At 52.5% G+C, this 17,002-nt stretch overlaps 1 protein-coding gene across 1 annotated transcript; it reads right to left on the bottom strand.

Annotated features, from left to right (window-relative positions):
- Positions 1-281: 281 nt before the first annotated feature.
- DOK1 (docking protein 1) lies at positions 282-16,987 on the bottom strand. The gene is made up of 8 exons (XM_070949185.1): positions 16,659-16,987; positions 14,985-15,077; positions 14,122-14,209; positions 12,540-13,325; positions 3,955-4,251; positions 2,403-2,499; positions 1,937-2,109; positions 282-1,703 (listed from the first exon to the last, which is right to left on the bottom strand). Exons 1-8 carry the CDS (start codon positions 16,985-16,987, stop codon positions 690-692), a joined length of 2,877 nt encoding a protein of 958 aa, XP_070805286.1. The 3' UTR covers positions 282-689.
- Positions 16,988-17,002: the final 15 nt, after the last annotated feature.

Here is a 17,002-nt window from a genome sequence, read left to right as displayed (position 1 = left end):
TCCCCACTTCCCCCAGCCTGGGCTCCATGGGGAAGGAGGCGGAGGGGCTGTTTGTGGCACTTCCTGGTTTCTGTTGTTCAGCCCTCTTCCGGCCTGGCTCAGCCACATCCTCTGCTCTGTGTCAATAAACCTCCTTGTGACAGCCTGAGCGAGTGAGTCTCCTTCAGCTCCTTCCCACGAACGCCCCAGCTTGACTTCTGCTACCACAGGAGCCCTTCTCAGTCTCCTGCAGAGGCAGGGCAGCCTTGGGCACAGAGCCGGAAGACTCAGCCCACCATGCAGGCTGCCTCTAACATTGGGGGGAGGGGGGGGCAGTGGGCCAGCAGGGGCTCTCCCCAGTATTCTGCAGCAACCAAAGGAAGCAGCAACCTCCTAAATGGCTTGTCAGGCTTTCTGGGCTTACTGCCAAAGACTGCAGTCCCAAAGAAGCGATGTCCCGGGGGCCAGGAGGGGGCTGTGTGCTCCCCAGGGGTCCGTCCTCCCTTTGGAGGCCATTCCCACACAGTGGCTAGAGCCCTCTTGGAAGAGGCAGCCTTTGCTGCCCAACAAGATTGCTGTCACTTGGGGTCTCAGCCTGCCTCTTCCAAGAAGGCGTATGCATGGCCAGCCCCCCTCCCCAGCAGGCAGCCTGCAGAAGAAGGTCCCACTGGAAAGGCTGCTCCGGCTCCAGCCCAGCTCAGGGTCCCTTCTCAGATCTCCCCCAGGTCTTCATACACAGCGGCTGGCCGGCTTTCGTCCACCGATTGCTCAGGTCCCAAAGGGCCAAGGGCCGAGGGCGGCTTGAGCACACGGCTGTAGAGTGGGTCGCTGCCGTTGTTGCTGTTGTTGCTGTTACAGACCCCCTCCAGGCCCAGGGTGGGGGCTGCTCTGGTCTTGCTGGCCTCTGGCTGAGCGGATTTCTTGTGCACCCGGGGAGGCTTGGGAGCAGGGCTGGGCCTGGGGGGTTTCAGCCCAGCCTTTTGGTGGAAGGCAGGGACAGCATAATCACCGGTTCCAGGAAGGCACGGCAACTCATAGCCAGCTTGGCTCTCCAAGCCCTGAGTCCGCCAGGCCTCGCAGGGGAGACGTGCCTCATCATAGATGGCGGCCGAAGTGGGGGTGGGCCACAGGGCTCTTCCCTCAGGTTCATCATAGATGTGCTGCTTGCCACTCTGGACCCCGCAAGTCCGTGGCCTGGGCTGCTCCTCCGCCAGGCTAGAGCCCCGGCCTGGCCCTTCTTCCTGACGCTGGCTGTCAACAGGGTCAGCGTAGAGGGAGTCTGGCCGCGAGCCCTTCACCGCATCCAGAGGCTCAGAGTAGACATTGTTGGTGTCCTCCACAGAGCCAGCCATCCCAGAGAGGGAGGGCCGCAGCGAAGAGCTCGGCCATGGGTTTTGCCCTTTGGGCATGGCGGCTTCCTTCCCCTCCCCAGCGACGCTGGCCCTGGCTGCCAAGGTGCACCTGGGCGGCCGTCTCTCCGAAGCAGCAGCAGCGCCCTCTCCCTCCAGGCTGAGGGAGTTGGCCATGGCGTTCTGGAGGGAGAAGACGCCAGGGGTCTCCATCTCAAGGGAGCTGCTGCTTTGCCGATGCTCTTCTACCTGGGCCTTCTGAGCTTGGATTGCAGCCTCCACCATGTGGAAGATCTCGTTGCCCTGCTTGGTCTCAAAGGTGAAGTTGCCAGGACCGGATTCACAGCGCCGGCCAGCTTCGAAGGAGAACATCACCTGTGGAAGAGAAGCATGGGGCTCTGTGGTCAGCCAGGGCCTCCCCAGGGCAAGGGGGGCAGCCCCTGAGGAGCCTACCCTTGCAAAGCAAGTGCTGGGGATAAGTTTGTCCCCCTGTGGCTCGTGAGTCCAACTTTACCCTGCTTCCCAGGTCTTCCCGGGGGGGGGGGGGAGGGGGAAGGGAACAAGACAAAACCCCAGGGCCCAATTCCTTTCCTGCCCGACAAGCTCACCTTATCCCTGCCATATCTGCGAAGGAGGCGATAGGGCCATGTGTAGAGGGGCAGGCTGGAGGGGGCCTCTCTGAGGACGAGCTTGTTCCAAGAGGCCTTCAGCACATACCTCCCTTGCAGCTTGCAGCGCTCAGCAGCTTCAGTCTTCTGCACAGTGACCCAGAACTCATTCACTACAGCCAAGGGGAGAGTCAGAGTGGACAGCTGTGCTTGCAGGGAGGCAACCGGGCACTGCAACTCCGTCCCTTGCAGAACGGGGGGTGGGACAGCACATACCATGCCACCCAGGAGTACCCTGTACTTCCTGCCCACCTCAGTAGCTCCCAAGGCAGGGTCCAATTTGAAAACCAGAAGCAATCCCACCTCTCAGCCCACATATAGTGCTGCCACTGAATAAAAGCTTCCAAGGGGGACCAGTTGGACCATCCAAGTTACATGCCAGCCACACTCAGCCATTAAGTCCTACCTTCTTCTCTTGAGTAGTAAATGGAGTTTGTGGCCATTTCCAGGTCCCGTTCTCCAACGGTCTCCGTAGCAGATGGGGTCATTTTCCCAGGGTTAGTCTGTGATGAGGAGCATAAAAGGTCTCAGTGGCAGCCCTTACCTGGCACTTCAGCAAAAACAACCGATTCTTCCTCAGTTGCCCAGAGTCTTGACAGGATTGGCAACTGCTCTGGTGTCAAAGAGTTCAAATCCTGATCTTTGGGGCCCTCAAGTCGATCGATCTACTCTGCATGAATCCAATGAAGCTCCCCAACCCAGAGTTTTCCAGATGAACAGATGGTGCCAGTCTTGCCCCTAACAGTCTCTGGGCCCAGCATTCCAGAATGAGAGCTAATAGCTCTGGGCTTCCAGACGCTCAAAGGGGGGAAGCACTTTCTTCACTGTCTTCTCCCAGGTCTCCTGATCCAGCTTATTCCTTTCCAGGAACTCGTTCCAGGTTGGCTGAACCCTTTTTAAAGTAGGTCCCCAGAATTAGACATAGTGCTAAATTTGGGTCTGACCAAACCCAGAACATTTTGCTTGATGATCCAAATTCTGGAGGACTCTCATAACGGGGCAAATAGGGCGCAGCTCGGTCACTCAGCCCCACTCCCCACTTTCCTCTGCATGTACCAACCTACCTGTCAACTTCTCAGGAGCTTCTTTTCCTTCCTTCCCTTTGGCTCTGATGGCCTTACCCTTTTTCCACTTTCCCATCCCAAAAGTCATCCTGTGTGGGTGGCTCTACACCAGGGGTGAAATGCTACCGGTTCGGGCTGGTTCACCTGAACCGGTAGTAAAAAATGCTACTGGTTCGCTGAACTGGTAGTAAAAAAATGTAAAAAAAAAAAGTTCCGACGATCAGCTGAGCGATGTGGATCTTTGTAACTTTTTTTAAACTTTTTTAGCATTTTTTTACTACCAGTTCTCCGAAACCGGTAGTTAAAAATGCTTTAAAAAGTTTTTTTTAAAGTTCCAAAGATTGAGCGTCGCTCAGCTGATTGTTGGAGCCATTTTTATTTTTTTTACTTTTTAGGCATTTTTTTACTACCGGTTTGGGCGAATAGGTAGTAAAAATGCTTTTAAAAAGTAAAAAAAACCCGGCTCCGACGATCAGCACAGCATAGCTGTGATCATTGGAGCCTTTTTTTTTACCTTTCAAAAGCATTTTTTTACTACCGGCTCGGGTGAATAGGTAGTAAAAAAATGCTTTAAAAAAGTAAAAAAAAAAAGGCTCCAATGATCACAGTTTGCCGCACGATCATCAGAACCATTTTTTTTACTTTTTTAAAGCATTTTTTACTACCTATTCGCCTGAGCCAATAGTAAAAAAAGTTTTTAAAAAGTTTCCCACATGCACCACAGCTGATCACCCTCCCCCACACTGTTCTACTTACTTTCCCATGCCTCCTTTTGTTGCTCATGGCCAGCGAACTGGTAGTAAACCGGTTCAGATATCACCACTGCTCTACATCCTGAATGCTTAGCTCTACCTTTGCTTTAGCTACTCCCCCCCTTCCACAACCTCCGCTCACCAGAAAGGCTGCCTCACAGAGCTTCGCCACCCAGTCAGCCGCCTCCTGTGGCTCGGTGGCAAAGACGTAGGTGCGGCTGCTGGTCTCCAGGCAGAAGGCAGCTAAGCCCTCCTTGGGGCTGCAGTCCAGGGCAGGAGCCACACTCACACAATCTGCCAGCCGCACAATCTTCTTGTCCAGCCTCTTGGTACTGATCCGGTCAGCTGGAGCAGCTCCTTCCTTGCAGTCAAAGAACTCCAGACGGGCAACTCCATGAGGACTTGCTGGGTACAGCACAAACCAGCTTTTCTTCCACCGCTGCAAACAGAGACAGGCTATGACAGCAGATCAAGAATGGGGCAAAGGAGGGCAGCAAAAAGGAAAAAAGGGGGTCCTGGATGAAACAGATTTCCTGGATCCCTTTCAGTCCGGAGTGAGGCCTGATGATGGGACAGAGACAGCCTCGGTGGCACTCATGGACAATCTGTGGCGGGAGTGGGAACAGGGCACTGCAACTATTCTCGCTCTCCTTGACCTCTCAGCCGCCTTCAGCGACCACGGTATCCTTTGGAGCGAGTTCAGCCTGGCACTAGTTCAGCTCCTTTCTCCAAGGTCGATCTCAATTGGTGTTGATAAGGAGTTAGAGAGCCAGCCCTCAACCACTCACAGGGCTCGCTACCCAATTAATTCATGGACCCACTCACACGGGAGGACACACTCTGGACTTGATTTTTGTCTCTGGGCAATGGACGAATGATCTTGAGATAGGGGCGGTAGTGATTGAGCCCTTGTCATGGTCGGATCATTCCCTCCTTAGGCTTGACTTTCTAACCGCCACACCCTGCCGCAGAGAGGCGGAACAGACCAGATGGTTCCACCCCAGGCGCCTGATGGATCCTGATAGGTTCCAGATGGAGCTTGGGCCATTTCCTGAGGCTCTGACTCATGACTCGGCTGAAGAGCTGGTGGCCGCCTGGGATAGAGCAGCCGCTGACGCTTTGGACCAAGTCGTGCCTTTGCGGCCTCTGACCCGTCGCCGAGTTTACCTGGCTCCTTGGTTCTCTGAGGAGCTGAGGGAGATGAAGTGCTGGAAACACGGGTGAGGTCTCATATTAAGACCTGCCTTGTGGTGATAAAAGCAGCAAAATCTAACTATTTTTCTGCTCTTATTGCATCGGCAGATAACCGCCCAGCTGCCCTGTTTAGGGTGACCCGCTCCCTCCTCCATCTGGGAGTGCGGGAGGATCCCTTGTAGGGTCGCGCTGAGGATTTTGTTCAGTATCTGCACGATAAAATTACTCAGATTCGGGAAGGCTTGGTCTCTGACTGGGTAGGTACAGACGGGATGATGGAGGCCGGTCTTGAGAATGTCATTTGGAAGGAGTTCGACTCTGTTGCTCCCAAGGACGTGGACAGGATACTGGGGTGGCTGAACGCAACCACATGTTTATTGGACCCGTGTCCCTCCTGGTTGGTGCTGGCCTCCCAGGAGGTTACGCGAGGCTGGCTCCAGGGGATTATCAACGCTTCCTTGAGTGAGGGTGTCTTGCCACCTGCCTTGAAAGAGGCGGTGGTGAGGCCCCTCCTCAAGAAGCCCGCTTTGGATCCGGCTGTTTTGGCTAACTACCGTCCGGTCTCCAACCTTCCCTTCATGGCGAAGGTTGTTGAGAGTGTGGTGGTGCGACAACTTCCTAGGTACCTGGATGAAGCTGTCTATCTGGATCCACTCCAGTCCGGCTTCAGGATTGGGCACAGCATGGAAACGGCATTGATCGCATTGGTGGATGATCTCTGGAGGGCTCGGGATAGGGGTTGTTCCTCTATCCTGGTCCTGTTAGATCTCTCAGCGGCTTTTGATACCATCAACCATGGTATCATGCTGTGCCGGTTGGAGGGGTTGGGGGGGGCACCGTTCTGCGGTGGTTCTCCTCCTATCTCTCCGACTGGACGCAGTCGGTGTTGGCAGGGGGGCAGAGGTTGACCCCAAGGCACCTTGTTTGTGGGGTGCCGCAGGGGTCGGTCCTCTCACCCCTTCTGTTTAACATTTATGTGAAGCCGCTGGGTGAGATCATCCGTGGCTTTGGGGTGGAGTTCCATCAGTACGCTGATGATACTCAGCTGTACATCTCCACCCCAGGTCGGGAAGTGATGCCCCGGTGCCTAAAGGCCATGCGGATCTGGATGGGGAGTAACAGGGTTCGACTCAACCCTTCCAAGACCGAGTGGCTGTGGCTTCCAGCGTCCTGATATAGCCAGCTGGTGCCATCGCTGGCTATTGGGGGCGAGTTATTGGCCCCCACGGAGAGAGCTCGCAACTTGGGCGTCCTCCTGGATGTATGGCTGTCTTTAGAAGAGCATGTGACGGCCGTGGCCAGGAGGGCTTTTCATCAGGTTCGCCTGATTCGCCAGTTGCGTCCCTTTCTGGATCGGGATTCCTTACACACAGTCACTCAGGCACTCGTCACTTCCCGCCTGGACTACTGCAATGCTCTCTACATGGGGCTCCCCTTGAGGAGCACCCGGAGGCTCCAACTGGTGTAGAATGCGGCCATGCGGGGGATTATGGGAGCGAGGGGGCGCTCCCATGTGACGCCTCTCCTGCATGAGCTGCATTGGCTTCCGTTGGTCTTCCGGGTGCACTTCAAGGTGTTGGTTACCACCTTTAAAGCGCTCCATGGCATAGGGCCTGGGTATTTGCGGGACCGCCTTCTGCCGCTGATAGCCTCCCACCGGCCAGTACGCTCCCACAGAAAGGGACTCCTCAGGGTGCCGTCAGACAGGCAGTGTCGGCTGGCGACCCCCAGGGGGAGGGCCTTCTCTGTGGCAACACCTGCCCTCTGGAACGATTTGCCCCCGGCGATACGCATGATACCATATCTCCGGGCTTTTCGCCATGCCCTAAAAACTTTTCTTTTCCACCAAGCAGGGCTGGCGTAACCCCCCCCCCCCTTTTGAGATGTTAGATTTTTAATTGTCTATGGGTTTTAGTTGCAATGTTTTAAATTTTGGGCCAAAGTTGTGTAATTCTTTTAACAAATTTTAAATTTTGTATTAGGATGTTTTTTATTTTGGCTGTGCACCGCCCTGAGTCCAGCAGGAGAAGGGCGGTATACAAATTTAATAAAAATTAAAAAAAATTAAAAATACTCTTTCCTCTCCTGTTTAAAATGAAGCCACTGGGTGAGATCATCCGTCACCAAGAGTTGAGATATCATCAATATGCTAATGATACTCTGCAGTTTCCTGCCCCTTAAGCAGGAGCTCTAAGACAACCCCCAAACGGCACACCAGTCTTGAATGAGGAAATGCAGCCCCATCTAAAATAAAACATGGAAAATCCCCAGAACCAGGAGTCCAGATTTCTGCTGCCGCTCAGTAGCGTCAGGATTGAGCCAGAGTATGTTCTACCTCATTCAGGCATTGGGACAGGATCTTAAAGCCATCATGGGGTCAAAATGTATCATTTCCTCACCCAATGGTGTCATGTAGATACATTAAAAAGGGGAGTTTGGAGTCCTGTGGCACCCCCACGAATGAGGGGCGGTGGACTTGACCTCTTCCCCCCCCCCAGTACCAAATGGATGGGACCACTTCTAACCTCCTCAGTTTTTCCAGAAGGATACTGTAATCCACGGCCTTGAAGGCTGCCTAGAGATCAGGAACACAAGGATGGCTACATCATCCCCATTCCTGCTCTGCCAAAGATCATCAACAAACATGCTCTATCCCAGCCTAAAACCTGGCTCCAGATAATCTCTTTCCTCCTAGATCCCTTGGGGCTTTTCCTTAACCAACTTCTCTGCAACCTCCTTAAAATGGAGAGCATACACCACGGCTTCCTTTAGAGCTGAAGCGACCAGCTCATGTCCTGTCTCAGAGAAGCAGACACCCGCTATGGATCCAAGCAGAGGCCGCCTCCCAGGTGACTTTAAAAACCCAGAAGGGACCTGAATCTAATAAAATCTGAAAGGCCCCACCTACTTCATTGGGAGTCAGACTCAAACTCATCCCAGATAATACATTTCAGACACCTCAACTGGGCCTATCCCACTCTGAGCAAATCTGAAAGATGTAATTAACAATAAAGTCAACTAAACTGAGGATCCACCAGATAATGAAAATTATTCTTCACAGCAATCCACCTTACGTCCCTGTGCTTCATCCTTCCCTAGCAGGGATTGAATTATCTTAAATCAGACCGCCTGCCAGATGGCTAGTGGCAAACAAAAAAAGGGGAAGAATTAACAATTCTCACCTTTTTCAAGCATGTGATTCAGAAATTAATCAGAGGCCAATGAAGAGGAGAAAAAACACTCAAATAATTAGGAGCTGTTTCTTAAAAACATCTGCAGACCCAGAAGCTGGATTGGACAAAGGCATCCCAATTCTAATTCCAGAGAGATCAACAAGATACAGGAAATGACCCGCTGCTCTCTTCCCCAACTGCTGATACCTCCACCTATCTAGAAGCCACAGATGGATTTCTCTTGCATGGCTGGTCTAATCCCCTAACCAAAAAAAATTGGCAACTCATTGTGGGGTAGCAATTTCACAGCCAAACTGAGTTGTCGTTCCTCTCCCTGGCCCTGAACCACATTTTCTTGCTAGAGTGAGAGGATAAACGGTATGATCAGACTACCCAGCCTCTTTGCCCATCTAAGCCAAAAGGCCAAGGATCGAACAACTTAGGCCCTTGCTTGCTCAAGTGGCTCTTTTCTGCCCCTTCCACTGGCTCTACAGTACAGTGGCAATCAAACAGTTTGGATCATTCTGCAGGTTTTGATCAAGAGAGAAAAAATCTTTCCAAATTACCCCCAAGATGGAATTTGATCTTCTCGTGGTAATAGAGGGTGGGATCAATTCTCCTATGTGGAGAGTGAAAGTGCTCCGCAACAGCAAAATAAAACAATAAAAAACATAAATTCACATTAATCCAGCAAGGGTTAGAATAAATTGGCATTCAACCAGTCGATTAAAGATCAAAATGAAAAGAGAAAACGCAATTAAAACCGAGGCATGCTTAAGAGTAACAAACAGCTGAAAAGAAAGGATGGAGACCTGACCCTCTGGCTACTCCTACCAAGAATTGCAACCATCAAGATTGCTTTTCCCAGTAGGCCCAAAGGCATCTGAGGATCGTCATTTCTAGTTGCTCTCGTTCGAATCTGGAGAGAGGGCCAGCAAAGAACCAGCTTTGGTGGCAAAAGCAACTATTTGTTGGCAGGAGAAAAAACCTGTCCTGACACTCAGCACACCATTTTCAGACGAGTTTCTCATTTACAGAGTTTCAAGGATGCTTCTCTTTTTAACTCAGATCCCACCAGTGATATGAGGAACCTTTTGCCTGCCTTCCTGCCTGCAATTGCATTTACTGCTCAGAAGCCTGTTCCCTGCTTGGGGAGTCCTCAAAGTGGCCTCCTCCAATATGTTCCCTCACTAATTCTGAACCCTTGGGAATTTCATAAATCACCAATGTCAGGACAGGACCATGAAGTCTTCTACCCCTTTTTACAGCAAGAATTTAATGTTAATACCTGCCCCATTTCCAGGTCCTACTTCTGAGGAGAAGAAAAGCTTGCAGACAAGGCAGGAGCTTGACAGCAAAGAAACTATCCCTGAGACATGATGAGGTTGCTGAGGTCCTCTCAACCTTCCCTTATCACTTCCTTCCCCTCCTTCGAAGGTTTTTTTTAAATCAACAAGGACTATTTTGTAGTTCATTGGCTATTATGGCTTACTTATGTCTTATGTTTGTGGCCACTGTGATCAGTTTCCAATCAGTTCAGTAGTTCTTCTATTTTGTAAACACTCCTGGATGTCATTCAGGGTCATGCCCAAAGCTATCTATTTATTTATTTTTATTTATTTTATTTTATTTTTATACCGCCCTTCTCCAACAGGACTCAGGGCGGTGAACAGCCGAGATAAAACATAACATATAAAATTTAAAAGCAGTTTAAAAGACATTAAATAATTTCGGCCCTCAAATTAAAACAACCCAGTTAAAACCAATTTCAAATTAAAACCGAAAGGATGGGATCAAGCCAGCCCGGCTAGATGAAATAGATGTGTTTTCAGGGCCCGACGAAAAGTCCAGAGGTCTGGTATCGTGCGTATCTCTGGGGGTAGGTCGTTCCAGAGGGCAGGTGCCGCCACAGAGAAGGCTCTCCCCCTGGGGGTCGCCAGCCAACATTGTCTGGCCAACGGCACCCTGAGGAGGCCCTCTCTGTGCGAGCGAACTGGCTGGTAGGAGGCTATTGGCGGCAGAAGGCAGTCTCGTAGATACCCTGGCCCTAAGCCATGGAGCGCTTTAAAGGTGGTCACCAACACCTTGAAGCACACCCGGAAGACCACCAGAAGCCAGTGCAGTTCGCGCAGGAGAGGTGTCACATGGGAGCGCCCCGTCGCTCCCATAATCCCCCGCACGGCTGCATTCTGGACCAACTGGAGCCTCCGGGTGCACCCCAAGGGGAGCCCCATGTTTCTAGCATAATTGGGTGGAGGATCATCACTTATAGCAGTACTATTTATTAGATTAAATAAAGGCACACTTGGGACATAATCTGTGACCTCAGGGATTAACCATAGCCGCCTTGAGTCTTCGGAGAAAGGCGGCATACAAGTTGAACAAATAAATAAATAAACTTGTGCTACAACTCAATATTGCCCAGAATCTTTCTGTCTGGGGGATAAAACTACTTCCCTCTTTTTAACTTTTTTTTTCCACTGCCTTTCCATTCCCAGAGCACTGGAGATGGCTAAATTAGTCCAAGGGCCTGATGCAGTCACTTAAAGGTAGTCTGGAGAGCACCTGCTTACTTGTCATCTTAACACCCCACGGTTTCCTTTCCTGATCTTCCTTAAAAGGTTGCATTCAGAAGTGGCATATCAATCAACAATCTTCTCCATCCTACCAGGTTTCTTTTATGTGAATATGGTTGCTCCTAATCCATATCCTGGCCCTCAGCCTTCTGGCATTGACATAAATGCCTCTCAGGAAATGAATTCACCCAACAGGAAGTCCTGGTTGCCACTTCCAACGCTAATTAATTTCTCTGTCGTAACTACCAAAAAGTCGTTTACTTTTATTAAACTTGTAAGGCCACCCAACTCTGCACCAGCTCTGAACAAATAAACTAAAAACTGTAAACATATAAAATACCAATAAGAAACCCCAAACTTCTGGCCAAAAAACATCATTTTTAACCTAAACTTTCAGAGGACGCTCTGCTCACGTAACCCAAGGTCTGAGAAAAGAGGCCACGCCCTAAGGTGGGGGCTAAGCACATTTGATGCTGTTCCATAGGGCAGGTACTGTAAGAGGGAAGGGCAGCTCGCACCAGACGGCACTGCTTGATTGACAGGACCAGGAGAGACCACTCTGCCAGATCTTATCAGTTGGGCAAAAACCACCTTTGCAGAGCTGGACCCTTGTGCAGGGCTTCACAGTTGATAGCCAGCACCTTGAATTGCACCCAGAAGCCTTCTGGTGACAAAGGGTGCAATGCGGCATGAAGTACAGAGTAAGGATAATGACCTGGACAGAAATATGCACAGAAAGTGTTATCTATGCAAAAGGAGCTGAAAGCATTTTTAAGTCCAAAGTAAGGAGCTAACATTTGGAAGCAGCCTCTGATTCACAGGATTATAAGGAGGAGGAGGAGGAGGAACAGCACAATTAGACTTGCAAGATTCTGATATTAGAGCCGATCTCAATAACAGTAGTTGCACCCTTCCCGCAGAATTGATTCCCTGACCTGATCTACCTTTAGATGGGCAGCCATATAAATTGATTAAAAGAATAAAAGAGGAGCGTGCAACCCTGTTCAGAACTAAAGATGAAAACTTAACTAGCTCAATAATCCACCTTCAACTCTGGGGCAAGAGAAAGGGAGGCAGTGACTGAGCAGCAACCTGGTAAGGAAGGCCAAAGGGTGATGATCTGGATACGAGAACCAGAAATGGCAAAGCAGCCACAGCAGCCCTGCTTCCTACTCCACGCCTTTGCAACCCTCCTTCACCCCCGCCAGAGCTGACTGCTGCCTCTTGCTCCTTTCAGAATTAACCTCTGGACCGGAAAGGCAGAAAGCTGCTTTCTTCCGCTCTGGAGCCTGAACTGGGTTTCCCATGTGCAAGACAGAAACCCCAGCCCCCCCAGGTGTGAGATTAATCCTCTGCATTCAGGAAGATCTTTGGGCCCTAAGTGTTGCCAGCTCATGCCCTTTTTTTAAAAGGGGGGGGGGGTCTCTTACACTGCACTGTTTTAATAAAGGGCAATGCCTTGTGTACACCAGCAGTTTTCAAACTTTTACAAGTTGTACCATAGGACAGCTGAAGAAAAATTCAAGGAACCCTCAAGCAAGAGGCAAAGCTCCAGCGATAGAAAACTCGCTGCCTTTGAGAAAACGTTTTTGTACCACCCTCTGCCTGCCAGAAACACACACACACTCCCTGGTTCTGCAGAAGTTTGAAGAGGCCGATCTGCGCTATTCAGCGGGAAGCTCAACAGGTAGCATCCCAATGCATGAAGCAGGTTCAGCCCAAGAGTCAGGGGTGGCTTTTTTCTGCCCCCTCCCCCAGTCAGCAAAAGGCCGAGAAACCACTACAGGCGGGCTGCGGAAAAAAACTGCAGGCGAGCAGCCCCGGTGTTGCAAACCCAGCCGGAGGGTCTTCCTCACAACTGTGCCCAGCGCCTGCCTCCTCCTGCGAGCAACGACTTTTCCGAATTCCGCAGCTCTGCCAAGTTGCACCAGGGCGGGAGACCGGCAGGGCGAAAGCCTGGCTCCGTCTACCCCGCGGTCCCAAAACCAGGAAGTGCGAGCCCACCCAGCTTCCTCCCCGACAGCGGAAGAGTCCTGCCCGGGCCAGTCTCCGAACTGAGAGGAGTGCCCGTCCAGGAAGGAGAAGCGCTTCCCCCGCACGGAGGGAGCGAAAGAGAAGGCAACGGCGGCGGCTGCACGGGAAGAGGGGCGGGCGAGGAAGGCGCGCAGGAACCCGGAACCCCCCGACCGGAGATCCCCGCCTCCCGTCGCTACCTTGGCCCCCAGGAGCAACCCCGGTGGCTGCTGTAGCAGGAGCGGCCCCGACTTCGCCGGCGGGTCCATTCGGAACGTGAGCTGGGCGCGGCGGCGGCGGCCGATGGCGAAGCGGAGCCACTCCGGATCCGTCGGAAGAGGGCGGGCTCCTCGAGGGCGCGTCACGCGCTCCGCCTCCACTGGCCAGGGGCGGCCGCCGGAGGGGCCTGGGCGCGAGCTCGCGGGCCCCGGAACAAAGGCGCGGCTCCGAGCACGTGCAGAGCGCCCAGTGAGTCCCGCTGAAAGGAAGAAGCTTCGCCCGCGTTGTGGTTCCGGACGCGCTCTTTCGGGAAGCAGGCGGCTGCCCTGGCCGCCGATCTGAACAATTGTAGCCCCGAGGCAAGAGGCTCTTGGGGGAGATCCCTTAGGCTCTGGCTTGGGCGACCGAACCGCCTTGGCCCTGGCCTGGCAGGAGATGGAAGCTTCGGCTCTCCTGGTCTCTGACCCGGGGCTGGAGCAGCAGCTGCGGACCTTGGCCTGGGATCGGTGTCCTTCCAAGGGCTTCCGGAAGGCTCTTTTTATGCCCCCTGAGTTGACCTCTGAAGCCAAGCCACCGAAGCGCCAAGAGGGCGGCCCCCAGACTCAAGGGTCTGAGGATGGCTCTTGTCCAAACGGTTCTGAGAAGGTCTTGTCATTGGCTGGTTATAATCCACCACTCTTTCAGACTCATGGCAATTTACAACAAATAATCTGGCCCACAATCTTTATGAACAAGAAACATCCCCCACCCGATACACAATAATCTCCACAGGAATAAGCCAACCAACACCAACCAGCAGCATGCCAAAACAAATGAACTGGAACTATCGCTACATCCTTACAGTTATAATATCCCAGCCGTAAAGAATGGCTACTCCCCAATGGGCCTTTACAAGGCTCCTCTTTGGTATGAGCCTGAACCCCTCTGAGCTGGAGCTGCAGCAGAGAAATTTCCATTCCAGACATTGCCTCCTGGGGGGAAGGAGGGGGGCACCACCAGCTTCTTCTGAAGGCTGGAGAAGATACTTCTTGAAACTGGTTGCCCTGGGGTCACCTTGGACAGGTGGATTCACTGCAGTGCTGCAGCTGGGAATTGCAGATCATTGCAAGTGGAATCTGCCTTTGAAAACTGGACCTGGGCGCTTTGAAGAGAGGACTCGGTCATATGCACCTCCTGGCAGGAGTTCCTTTCTGGTCCCATGCCAGGGACTTGGGGCCCAGGACTGAAAGGAACACTTGTTGAAAGGGGCCCTATAGGAATCAAATAAATACCTCTGAGGTCATCATAGGGGACCTCAGTCTGGATGCCCTCCTGCGGGGCATTCCCGTCCTCTAAAATCACACACACACACACACACACACACACACACACACACGATGTCAATTTTATTCTGTTTAGGGCCAGGTCAATGCACTTTTGTTCTCCCAAGCCTTTAAAATAATGTTGATTTTTATCATGCTGCCATTCAGTTTTTTTGTAAATTAGGGCTGTGGCTTTTCTTGTCCTACAGTTTAGTCTTCTGCACCCTTTGTCTGATTTTAAGCTCCCCTGGGGGCGGGGGGGGATGGTTCTAAAGGGCAAATTGCAAATGCTGAGGCGAATGAGAGGCTGCTCAGAAAGAGGGGACTTCCACTGCCCAACCAGATCAGCTCCATCTGACCCAGAAGGACTCGGGCTGGAACCTGTAGAGAAAGCACTGGCATGGAATGCCCTGCACCCTTGGAAAGAAGCAATGAGCACATGCCAGTGACTGACTCTCCCCCAGAGAGCAGGGTAGGATACCTAGTGTGGGGAGGGCATGCCTCTGTCCTGCTTGAGACCTTCCTAGGGTCTTGTACAGGTTAACGGACGGCTTCATCGAGCTTGTCCAGAGATATTAAGTCCAGTGCCTTTCTTAAAAAACAACAACAACCTTGCTTCAAGAGGGAGGAACAAGCAAGCCTTTTGGTCTTGCTGCTCTTCCATCTTTTTATGGATTCACTAGCAGAGAGACTAACCTGAGAGGATTTATGGTTTCCTGAGCCTGCTGGTAAAAGTCCTGTGCAATGCAAAGATTCACCAGCTCCAAGAGGCCTCTCTCAACCCAGAGCCTGGGGAAAAGAAGGCTTGGAAGTGGGCAAGATGAGGGAGACTCAGGTCTCCAAAGGGCAGGTGCAGCAACTGAGAAGGCCGGGATCCTACTGAGTGATAATGCTTAGCCACCTTTATTGGGGTGCACAGCATCGGCACAGATCATGGGAGACGGGGGTCTCTTTACAGATTAACAGAGTTGGAAGGGACTTTATAGTTCATCTAGTCCAACCCCCCCGCTCAAGCAGGAGATCCTACACCATTTTTGACAAATGGCAGTCCAATCTTTTCTTGAAAGTCTCAGGTGATGAAGCTCCAACCCCTCTCAGATAGCTCGGTCCAAGCCTATGAAGCGTTTTGTGGTGAGCAGCTCAAATTGCACCCAGAAGCCAAGTCTCAACTAGTGCAGCTCCCATGGAAGACTGTGATTTGGGCATCACTGCTCATGCTCCAGATTCTGTCTGCACCAGCTGCAGCTTTCAAGGGCAGCTCCACATACAGCACATGTTGTGGTCCGCCAGCAGCCTGCGGAGCTGGCAGCGGAGTCAGACAGTGAGGAGGCTGGGGAGGAACATGGGTCAGTCCTGGAGTCTGGGGAAGGCCTGGACGAAGGCTCTTCGTCAGAGGCAGAGATGAGGCCAGGACCATCTGGAAGTGATGCATGGACTCCGGAGCCTCCAGAGTCGGACAGCAGAGAGGCAGAGGAACAGTAGAAGCCTGTTCCTAGTGCCCGCATGTGCAGAGCTGCCAGAAGGTATGAACAGTTAAAACAAAAGGGACGACTCAGGAGTAAGGCCTGGAGATGATTGCCCCCTCCCATAAGGCTTAAAAGAGAGCAAAGGCACATGGGCACTTTGCAGGAAAGCAATATTGTTAATTCTGTTCCCAGGCTGCATCTCTGTTTGATTCTGGAATCCATGTGGCTTGGAGGGGCAAGGATGGGAAGTGATCTCCGAGGCTGCACCTCCCAATTCAGGCCACACCTGGCAAGGGGCAGGATTTAGGCAACATCTCTTGGTCAGTCAAGATTGACCTGAACAGCTGACTAACCTCAGTGTCCTGTGATGTTAGATGACCTGTAGCTGATGAAGGGCCTCCTCAGGAGTTTCATGCTAAGTAGGAAGTGCAACAGTATCCAGCCCCAAGGCATCCCAAAAATCCATCTTTCCCCTCCCCCCACCCCACCCCGAGTGAAACCAGCCACAGAGAAAAGAGAACCATCAAAAAGCTGTGCCCCACTGCCACCTCTTCCCAGAAGGACGTTGTGGTCGACTGTTAAAAAGCCACAGCCAGGAGGGCAGCACCAACACAGTCCTGGCTCTACCAAAAGAAGTCAAGCATACCAATGTCATCTCCAAACATAATATTTCCCCTTTTTGATGCCAACAGTTGGAAGGTTCCGATGGCTACAGGTTCTATGGTCCTGCCAAAGAAGCCACCTGGCTGGTTGTTCCAGCAAAGAGTGGGCTCTGGCCCTCCCCCCCTCCCCGTTCCTTTTCCGCCTTTCTCCCGATTGGCAGAGATGGGAGGGGGGCCGCAGGCGCTGGGTGGCCCTTCAGTGCCCTGGGAAGGAGGACAAGCCGGGCACCCACCTGGCTCACCTCTGCACAAAACCTTTCCCTGGGGCCCTCGGAAGCCTTCGGGGCGTTTCCGGGTTGGGTGCAAGGGATGACTCTGAGAAGCTTCCAAGCGCAGAGTCCAGAGATGCCCTGCGGGTGGGGGGGGAAGACAGAATAACGGTCCGCCCGTAGCTTGTCGTGCAGCTCTGGCGAAACGGGGACTCCGCAGCTGTTCCCCAGCCCTCCTGGCCCCCTTGGCCTAGCTCGGCGCCGGCTGCGGTCGGAAAGTCTCCTTGCTCCCAAACGCATCCCGCTCCGTCCCGCCCTGGGCTGGACCCGCCGCTCTCGGGACGCCCCCGGCCAGGCCCCATCAGGACGGGGCGGGG

Source organism: Pituophis catenifer, unplaced genomic scaffold, assembly GCF_029215685.1.
Source record: "Pituophis catenifer annectens isolate HBS135680 unplaced genomic scaffold, rPitCat1.0.hap2 SCAF_8, whole genome shotgun sequence".
NCBI classification, from domain to species: domain Eukaryota; kingdom Metazoa; phylum Chordata; class Lepidosauria; order Squamata; family Colubridae; genus Pituophis; species Pituophis catenifer.
The sequence above is the reverse complement of the archived record's forward strand: the minus strand, read 5'-3'. Positions and strand labels throughout refer to the sequence as shown.

What these genes read in the sequence shown, in the direction of transcription:
- DOK1 (XM_070949185.1), bottom strand. Translation starts at nt 16,987, where the DNA reads ATGGGGCCTGGCCGGGGGCGTCCCGAGAGCGGCGGGTCCAGCCCAGGG. An exon ending in CCTCTCTTCAAAGCGCCCAG is followed by an intron (nt 13,326 to 14,121) that starts GTCCAGTTTTCA and finishes ACAATTGTTCAG; the next exon opens with ATCGGCGGCCAGGGCAGCCG. An exon ending in TTACTACTCAAGAGAAGAAG is followed by an intron (nt 2,110 to 2,402) that starts GTAGGACTTAAT and finishes CCTTGGCTGTAG; the next exon opens with TGAATGAGTTCTGGGTCACT.